General features: G+C 34.3%; 2 protein-coding genes across 2 annotated transcripts; one reads left to right on the top strand and one right to left on the bottom strand.

Annotated features, from left to right (window-relative positions):
* Positions 1-1,144: 1,144 nt before the first annotated feature.
* On the top strand, positions 1,145-3,559 carry LOC131949431 (uncharacterized). Its single transcript, XM_059311337.1, has 2 exons — positions 1,145-1,365; positions 2,088-3,559. The coding sequence occupies exons 1-2, from the start codon at positions 1,149-1,151 to the stop codon at positions 3,557-3,559; spliced, it is 1,689 nt and encodes a 562-aa protein (XP_059167320.1). The 5' UTR covers positions 1,145-1,148.
* A 644-nt stretch (positions 3,560-4,203) lies between these two features.
* Positions 4,204-5,420, bottom strand: LOC131949428 (uncharacterized). The gene is made up of 2 exons (XM_059311334.1): positions 5,025-5,420; positions 4,204-4,451 (listed from the first exon to the last, which is right to left on the bottom strand). Exons 1-2 carry the CDS (start codon positions 5,331-5,333, stop codon positions 4,416-4,418), a joined length of 345 nt encoding a protein of 114 aa, XP_059167317.1. The 5' UTR covers positions 5,334-5,420; the 3' UTR covers positions 4,204-4,415.
* Positions 5,421-10,374: the final 4,954 nt, after the last annotated feature.

Raw genomic sequence — 10,374 nt, 5'->3', positions numbered from 1 at the left:
ATTGTGTACATAATTATTTAATAAGTTGTTCCTCTCCCCTAGAAGTTGTAATAATTCATAACGCCTTTCTAGAGTGAAATACCTGGATAAATACACCGGGAGTAATCTCCCCTAAACTTTCTCGAATATTCTTATATGAAACAACAAGGGATGGCAACTTGGGATATAGACATGATTTTTAATCCATTTTAAATACTTAAACTTTATAAAATAAAATAAAATAAAATATAGTAGAAAAAAATAATTGCACACCAAGTGAACGCCACATAAAATGTGCATAATAGTGCGGAATATTATTAGTACTTTCTTTATAAGTTCACAAGCGTTTTTTGAGAAATCGGAAATAGCGAAATAACAAAACATTACTACTTCCGGTCAACAGAAATTACTCAAAATTTAATAGAAGGCAGATAATTAGATATTTTACTAACATGTGAAATTTCATTTATCTATCTGAAATAGTACTTAAGTTATTGGCTTATGAAAAATTGAAACTAGAAAAAGTTCCATTTCCGGTTATCGGAAATCGCTCAAAAATTGATACGGATCTACAATTTCGATATAATACATAGATATGAAATTTCATTAACCAAGCTCTAACTGTACTCAAGTTATCGTGTTTACACACACACATCCACACACATATTCACACACATACACAGACATACTGGCAAGATTGCATAACTATGTTTTTCCGACTCATGGCTCTTTATAAAACGTCGAGATTTGTAAAAAAAAAACTCGATTTTTTTTTTGCACGATTACAATACTTTCTCTATACCTCGTATATACGAGAAAGTAAAAACATGATTTTGAATTCTTACCTGTGAACTGGCTAACTTGTTATATACTGTGAATTACCAATAGCCGACTGTAAAAACTAAGTTTAACTTATAAAACTAGCCTATTCAGGTTACTTTAAATCATTATTTGGCTGATATTTCTAACCAGTTTATTTTCTCTAAAAGATGGTTACGTTGATATCAATAAACTGTTTAGTATCTCTAATCTACGGTTTGAATGAAATCACTAACCTGTTTAGATAGCTGAGCTCGGTAATGAAACTTTCAACATTCATAGAGAGGTTGCACGTGATGTCATGGATTTGTAACCATGTAAACGTCCGCCATTTTGGGTCTACATTCAAAATGGTGGTCTGCGCTGTGAAAGGTTTTAGTTCTCGCTATGGAAATTGTAAAGGCGTTTCTTTATTTCGACTGCCCAACGTTATATTACACCAAGGTGAAACAGATCGGCAGTTAACAGAACGCAGACGTCATACATTTTTGGCCAATATTTACCGAAGCGGTGTGAGTGAAGCAGCTGCAAACAACATGCGGATCTGTTCTCGACACTTTGTTTCAGGTAAAGAGTTAAATGATTTACCTATAATAAAATGTTAGGTCATCGCAAATACAAATATATCGAAAGTTATAAAACGTAATTAGTATTAGAGTCTAGTCTCGTGAATATATATAGTCAATATATTCGATATATATATTATATATTATTTTAGTATTTTACCATACTCATATTGACGATTGAGTCTAGAAATCTAGACTGAGTCTAGACTCTAGTGTCTAGAGTAAGGCCTAGCTGGGTAGCTAGATCTAGTTAAACTCTATCTACAACTACTACTAGATCTAGTACTGAAACGTATAAACTAGGGTCTAATTATTATTTAACTAATTATAGTCTCATAAACACTAATAAAATATATTAAGCCTAATCACTTTACTATTACGGCATAAATAATTTTATTGGGTCACAGGTTACACTAGTTCTAGATCTAGGTTAGGCAGACATAGAACTCTAGGATTAACCAATTATTACTTAAATTAACTTTACAAAATTTACACTAGATTCTAAATATTTTATCAGATTAAATAAAGAATAGTTAGTAATAGATCTAGTAGACTTAAATATAACTTTATTTTTTAAACTGTATATCATATTGAGTCTAGTAATTATTAATAACATATTATATATATTATAGTTAGTCATATTTCTCATATTTGGATAAGCTTTTTAAAAGCAGGCCTTCTATTCACGTGTAGTCTTTTTAAAAAAATATTCTATTTATCCAGGTAGACCAGCAAACTTCAGAGATGAAACAAATGTTGACTGGGCTCCCACTCTGTTCCTTGGACATGATAATATTTCTATGGCAAAAGTGAAGTTATCAGTCGAAAGACACACACCTACATTAGAGAGACAAGCAAAGAAACATGCTTATGAAGCTGCAGAGGCCCTTTTGGTACTACCATTGGGCAATTCAACAAATATCCAGTGCTTCAATAATCAAACAGCCAATACTTCCCCAGTGGATATGGGTGAAGGTAATTCAACCATTACTTCCCCAGTGGATATGGGTGAAGGTAATTCAACCATTACTTCCCCAGTGGATATGGGTGAAGGTAGTTCAAATATTCAGTGCTTCAATAATCAAACAAACCACACTTCCCCAGTGGATATGGGTAAAGATATCGCAAATATTCAGACAATCAACACTTCCCAATTGGCTATTAGTCATCAATATGCAAAGGATAGCACAAAAACTATCACTAGCAGCATTGGTGTCAATATAGATTCTCTTTTTTTTGAGATGCAACAGTTAAGGTGTGAGAATTATTTGCTTCGTGAAAAAGTATTATGCTTTGAGCTTACCCCAGAGTCTTTCATTAATGACGATGATAAAGTCAAATTCTACACAGGTATTCATTCTTATGGTGTACTGATGCTTATTTTCAATAGCAGTAGTGGCACTATAAATCATAACCACAATAATTGTCTCACCAAGTTTCAGGAATTTGTGCTAACATTGATGAAATTAAGGCTTAGTCTGCCACTGCGAGATCTGTCATATAGATTTAAAATTTCACTGTCAACAGCCAGCAGAATTTTTGAGAAATGGGTTCGCCATATGGCTCACAACCTTAGACAATTTATAGTGTGGCCTGAAAGGGAGGACATACAAAAAACTATGCCTAATTGTTTCAAGCGTTCCTTTGGTGCAAACACAGCAGTTATTATTGATTGTTTTGAAATTTTTATTGACAGACCATCAAGTCTAGCTGCTAGAGCAATCACCTGGTCACAATATAAACACAACAATACCATTAAATTTCTTATAGGCATCACTCCACAATGTACTATATCTTTTATATCTAAGGCTTGGGGTGGTAGGGTTAGTGATAAATATTTAACAGAAAATTGTGGCATTTTAAATAAACTTTCAACTGGAGATTTAGTTTTGGCTGATAGGGGATTTACAATAGCAGATAGTGTTGGGCTTTATTGTGCAAAGCTTGCTATTCCTGCTTTTACAAAGGGAAAAAAACAACTATCAGCTTTGGAAGTGGCTGAGACAAGAAAGATTGCAAATGTTCGGATTCATGTAGAAAGGGTTATTGGGTCAGTTAGACAAAAATACAAAATTCTAAGTGACACTTTACCACTGGATTATTTAAATGAAAAGGGCAATCCTTTAATAGATGATATAGTGATCACTTGTTGTGCATTGATTAATCTTTGTCCAGCTATTGTGCCTTTTGATTAATTTGAGTATTTAAAAATGCCATTTATTGTTGTCAGCACAATTTATTGTTACCAGGTTGTATTTTAATATTTAATAAAAAATAAAAACACATTTCATATTTCATTTTTATTTTAACTTATTCAGAGTAGGCTTATTTCTTTTTGTCAGTGGTAAGCCAACAGCTTTAGTAATGCCAGATGCCTTTTTATTGGTATAATAGCATGCCAAGAGTCCAGGCAATATAATTTTCTGAAAAAATTCTGCTGCCTTAACAGAGATGTCTCAGAAAGATCCTGCGAATTCGCTGGCCTAAAACCATCAGAAATGATGTTCTATGGCAACGGACAAATCAACTGCCAGTGGAAGTAGAGATCCTCCAGAGAAAATGGAAATGGATTGGCCACACACTCAGGAAGCCTGTATCCAGCATAACAAGACAGGCCCTCACCTGGAATCCACAAGGCAGGAGGAAGAGAGGCAGACCAAGAAAGACCTGGAGACGTGACCTGGAAGAAGACACCAAGAAGATTGGATACACCTGGGGACAGTTGGAGAGACTAGCCCTGGACAGAGACGTCTGGAAAGCTCTTGTCAGCGGCCTATGTCCCAGTAGGGACGACAGGCAAACATGACATGAACAGAGATGCTTGACCACAAATTACTGTCAAAACAAATTCTTTCTATGTGAACATCTTTTGTTGTCCATGTGACAAAATCAGCATATGAAGACTTGGTAGCTGCCATTTGGGTCTGGATTTGATAGTAGTAGCGGTGTGTGCTACTTAATTGTTTATTTGGTCCCAGACCAAGGTTTTTGGCCTCCTTATTGGATATGTCACTCAACATTTTCTCCTTAGTGCATGAAGGACACTTTATCTCAACCACACCTTGTCCACAGCAGTGAATGCTTGACCTGCAAAATAAGACAAGTATTAATTAACAAATTGAGGCTATAACATAAACACAAATCAAACTGTTGCAGCTGATTAAAAGGAAAAATAATTCAAGCTAGAAAACATTGGATTATTAGAATCAACAAAAATGTACAGGTCCTAAAAAGTTTGGTACCTTATAGTGGTACTAATTTTCTATTTGATTTTTTTATTTTATGAATGGGCTCATCATGGGTTTACCATCATGGTTTTAAGCATGGTAAACCCATACCAAATGTTGCCATCAACTACCACTGAGCAGAACAAGTCACCAAATTTAATGTAAAATTAGTGTTTATTTTATGTGAGAATGGTTTAGAACAATCATCAATATTATTAATATTGGATTAGTAAAATCCAGAAAAATGGACAGGTCTTAAAAAGTGGGATACCTGCCTTATACTAAATTATACTTATACCCTGCTTACCCCTAAGTCATTTAAATATTTAGGTAAACATCATAAGACATAATATTTAGTCTATTAGATTTAGATCTAGACTATATAGTATTAGTATAGAATCTATAGATTCAGTATAGAATAGAATTGACTTACTTTGGCAACAACGACGACTTTGCTTCCAAATTCTCTGCATTTTATTTGGGACACAAGCCCATCCGTAAAGTATACATAGGACTTCAGGCTTTTATAGTTTCTCATCTGTTCCTGTGTCACTTTGTTGGTCGAAAACACTAAATAGTTCACTATGTCCATGTTTTCAATTTTTGGCCAAATACAGAAATCATCTACAAGTTGACGCTGATCACTAAGAAGATACGGATCTTCAATGCATAAAAGTTCAATTTTTTTAATGTATTGTTCTTGCTCGGTAGGTGCGAGGCTTTTAACATAAGCTGAACACATTCTGGAACTAGTCTAACACAAAACTGTACTGAAGACTCCACTGCCTAGCCGGTTGTTAAGGCCGGCGATAGGGCATCAACATGGCGGTCAACATGGCGGCGGATGAAACATCACGTGGTTTTGGTCACGTGTGTGCAACCTCTCTATTGATGTTTCTGTAGGATTTGCAATGGCTTCCCATGTGCCATTAAACTCCGCCTTCGATTGAAAACAAGTAATATTTACAAATTTTCATAATTATACCTCAACAAGTACAAAAATAAATAACAATTACGGTTTGTTTTACTTTATATTGACTACTCTTAAGCGATAATTAGAAATGTCAAAATATAAAATAAATCACATTAATCTAGGCCGATTTTTTAATTTTTAAATAAATAAATTAATAATAAAATAGTTTAATTTACTGCGGAAAATTTGGAGTAGATGTTAAATAAAAAAAAAACTTATAACACTAAAACATAGTACTTGATTTTATACAAATGTATGGATACATCTAGAGTTTCTTCCAGGAATCTCTTCGAAGAAATTCTATCGGCCCCACCCGCCCCCCCCCCCCCCCCGGCGAGATGGAATTTATATAGAAAATTTATAGTTTTACTAGTGTACGCCCCGCCCCCCCCCCCCCACGAAAAATTTGGACCGCCCTTCCCCGAAATTATCAAATGCCCCCCGACCCCCCCCCCCCCTCGGAGAAAAAAGTCTGGAATAAACACGGGAGACAGCTTTTTATTTTTTTTTACCAAAAACATCAGTACCGCTCTAATCTAGTCCTTGACCTTAGAAAATACTTTTTTAATTACCTGTGCTTAAATTTTAAACAATAAAGAAATTGAACAAAAAACACAAGTACTCATATTATCTAGTATTTAACCTTAGAACATTTTTTGTATAAAAACAACTAAATGTGCTTAAATTGTGAACAAGAAAGAAAGTGTCCCGAAATCTAGTGCTGAAACTTCGAGCAAAACAAAACATTGCTACTGATATAATCTAATATTAAACATATAACAATAAACAATTGTGCCGAAAAAGCCTAGCTGGTGTGCAAATTAAATAGATTAAAATGATTGCAGATTAGGCAAAAAATATGAGCATTGATAATCGATATTTCTGTTAAACCTGTTTTTGTAGACGTGTTACTTTATGCTATGCAGTGAAGTTTAAAAGATATATTTTAGAAGGTTTACCGTATCATACTCATCATATTCAGAGCCTGTATTAGCCGTATCGGTTCCCAATCTGTATAGACCTCACCCATCAGTCGAGCCTCCGTTAGCGCCTCCATCTTTACTCGCCAGCTTGGCATTTTCTTTTGCCAACAATTGGTCAAACGACGCGTTGTCAATGATATCGCGAATCTTCTGGTTGGCGAACTTTTGCTGGAGAACATTAAATTATGTATCAATTTGTAGTGTATACAAACCACTTTTATTTTACTTTTTTAAATCAACGCCAATTGTAATAAACGGATATTATAATGAGGATCATTGTGGAGCCTCATTATGTTATTATATACCTGTGGTTGCTTCAGAATTGTATTATAAACCTACATGTGACAGCCTCATGATGTTATTTTAAACCTACAGCATGTTTTACTAAACCTCGATAAAACCTACTTTTTGGGTACCTCAGTATTTCATTTTAAACCAACCTGTGATTGCCTCATGATATTTTTTTAAACCTAACTGTGAGAGACTCAGAAAGTTATTGTATACCTAACTGTAATTGCCACAGAATTGTATTATAAAACCTACCTGTGAGAGCCTCGTGATGTTTTATAAAACCTACCTGTGGTTACCTCACTTACTGTGAGAGCCTCATGATGTTTTTGTAAACCTACCACATGTTTTGTAAAACCTACTTTTTATTGCCTTAGAATTGTATCATAAACCTATCTGTTCGTACCGCAGAATTGTGTGATAAACCTACATGTGAGAGCCTCAGAATTTTAGTATAAACCTACCTTTTGTTTGCCTCAGAGTTTTGGTATAAACCTACCTGTGAGAGCCTCATGATGTTATTATAAACGTACCTGTGATTGCCTCATAATTTTATTATAAACCTACCTGTGAGATCCTCATGATATTATTATAAACCTACCTGTGAGAGCCTCATGATGTCATTTTAAACCTACCTGTGAGAGCCTCATGATGTCATTTTAAACCTACCTGTGAGAGCCTCATGATGTCATTATAAACCTACCTGGGAGAGCCTCATGATGTTGTTATAAACCTACCTGTGAGAGCCTCATGATGTCATTATAAACCTACCTGTGAGAGCCTCATGATGTCATTATAAACCGACCTGGGAGAGCCTCATGATGTTGTTATAAACCTACCTGTGAGAGCCTCATGATGACATTATAAAGCTACCTGTGAGAGCCTCATGATGTCATTATAAACCTACCTGTGAGAGCCTCATGATGTCATTATAAACCTACCTCAGAATTTTAGTATAAACCTACCTGTGAGAGTCTCATGATGTTGACATTACAGATTGTGACTGCAGGAAACGGCAGCTCACTGAAGCCAAGCTCCACCTTTGTTTTGGTCTTATATAAGTAGTACTTGTCGACAATCCTGGGAAAATACAGTATCTATTTCGAAAGATATACACTCACATAGATGGCTACAGTTTTAGAGGTAAGTGCTTATTTCGGTTAACGGGTGACGAAGTAAACAATTGGCTTATATCGGTAAACGGTGATCTACATTTAACTTCTTACACAAATACACATCGCTTCTCTCAATCCATACAGTTTTAACTCAATTTCTTTGTTCTAAATATACCAAGGAATCATGGAAAAATTAAAATAATCATGGCAACGTATTTCACTATTATTACACAATACTTTAATTTAACTAAGTCCTTAATAGTGAACTATTATGTAAAAAAATTAAGCATTGTTGTGAATACGGATCAGAAGAAACGCAACACACGCGAATTAACAATTAAATTATTTAAATGGCCCTAGTTTAAGTCTTAAATCTTTAACAAACACTGTTCTCCAAAATAAACTTTAGTATATTAAGTTTTGGATATATATCGATTTTTTACGTAATAATTTTAAATGATAAAAAATCCAGGCGTAATTATCAAAGCTACATATAAATCTCTATAACATTTTTGATTATTTAGTGCAGACTTACATATAAAGGTGGAAGGTCATGACGCCAAAGGTCGCAGCCACCAACAGACCCCAGACAAGTTTAACCGTCAAACTGCTGGCAGCATTGATCGTGTTGACGCCATTCATGGAGGCGGTCTCGGCATATTTTGAGAACACTCCCCTGATACCTTCGCTAAATGACGTCATCTCCTCAGTGCCGTCGACATCAGATTCGGCTTTGTATTTGCCTCCATCGGTCGAGAAAGCTGGCGAAACCTTCAGGGGTCAAATGCATATTTATATTAGAGTAGGTATTAAACAATTTTGATTTTAAATTTACGAATGAAGTTTATTTACAGGATGATAATTATGTCACGGCCTCTTAATGAAATCAGTAAAAGTTAGCTACTTTGATGGTCTTTACCATTTCCAACCTCTATAGGAACTGGCTTTGATTTGTGTAGTTATTTCAACAAGAATAGTATTATTTGAGCAGAAATTTCGCCTTTGTTTCTGGAAGAGATTTCTTCTCATGAAAAACAATCATGATTATAGAAGCTATTAATTGTTTTGTCTATTAGAGTGAGTGTCTTGTTTATAACAAAAATAGCCGACCCGTGGCGTATCATGCACCGCTATTTTATTGTTTTATTTTCTACTTTTCAGTAATTTATAATTTGTGAATTCTACAGTACCAATGCTGCCACTGAAAATATTTGTTTTAAAACTTAATGAGATCGTCGTTAAGGACGATACCCCCTCCTTTCCCCCAACCCCTAAGAGCAAACTCCTCGCCAACTAAGAGCAAACTCCTCTTAGTTACCTCCCCTAAGTTTAAAATCCTTTTAAACTACATGAGCGCGCTTACAGCTTGGTGTTTTCTATCGTCTCCAAGAAGAGAATTATATATTTATAGATTCTAATCGCTTGTTCTACCATTTTGAAGGTATGCATCGTGCTATGGTACTTATCGTTAAAAATAGAATTTATTTCAAACATCTTCCCCACCCCTCGGCCCTCTGCCCGGTTCACGTCCACCACTCAATCCACTCAAGGAAAATAATTTAAACAAAAAAATGTATTTGAAAAATATGTGCCAGTTTTCGTACTCTTAAACCATGTAAATTAAGCTCATCGACAAAGTTTCAAGTGCATCCAACCCCTCCCCGGAGAAAGCTGTCTAATAGAAACGCTGCTTAATAAACTAAGCTCTCTTCTGTGTGATTCAACCAAATGTACTGAAGATGTTATCTCCGAGAAAATCTTAGTAAACACTTGACAACTTCTTTAATTTAAAGTCTCGAAAATAAATTTCAGCGGAAATGAATACCGAACCTCGGAAAAAATACATTTATTTATAAGTTTAGGCGCTTGTGCACCAAGAAAAAAACAAAAAAACAACGAAATTTTGACACGCACAAAATGAATACTCTTAACTTACATACACAGCCTGTATACATGTGATTGCTATGAGATAAAATTCGTTGTCACACACATAAACATATGTTCTGGATTCAGTTTTAGTTTTAAAAGAATAGAAGTTAAATTGAACTTTTACTTGCTATGGTGACAAAAAAAAAATATAAATGATTTGAATTAAATTTCAATAGTTGTAAGGTTAAAATAATTAACTTTTGCCAAAATAAGTGTTAACATCTGTTAATTTAACCCTCAACAAATTTTAAAAGTTTAAAGTTTATCTTAAAAATGTTAACATTTTAAAAATTAACCCACCTCAAATATTAAAAGTTTACCTAAAGTAAATATTTTTATATTTAAACTAAACCAACCCCAAATCTTGAAAAGTATTATATTATTATTATATATTATTATATTATTATTATGAAAAGACTTACGTAAAGTAAGTCTTCAAATGTTAACATTTGACACACATCAAATGTAGAAATGTTAGTTAAAAGTTTCCTTGTA

The sequence above is a fragment of the Physella acuta genome, unplaced genomic scaffold (assembly GCF_028476545.2).
Source record: "Physella acuta isolate Inbredline_101_S28 unplaced genomic scaffold, ASM2847654v3 ptg000696l, whole genome shotgun sequence".
NCBI lineage: Eukaryota > Metazoa > Mollusca > Gastropoda > Physidae > Physella > Physella acuta.
Note: the sequence above shows the minus strand (reverse complement) of the source record. Positions and strands in the feature narration are given on the sequence as shown.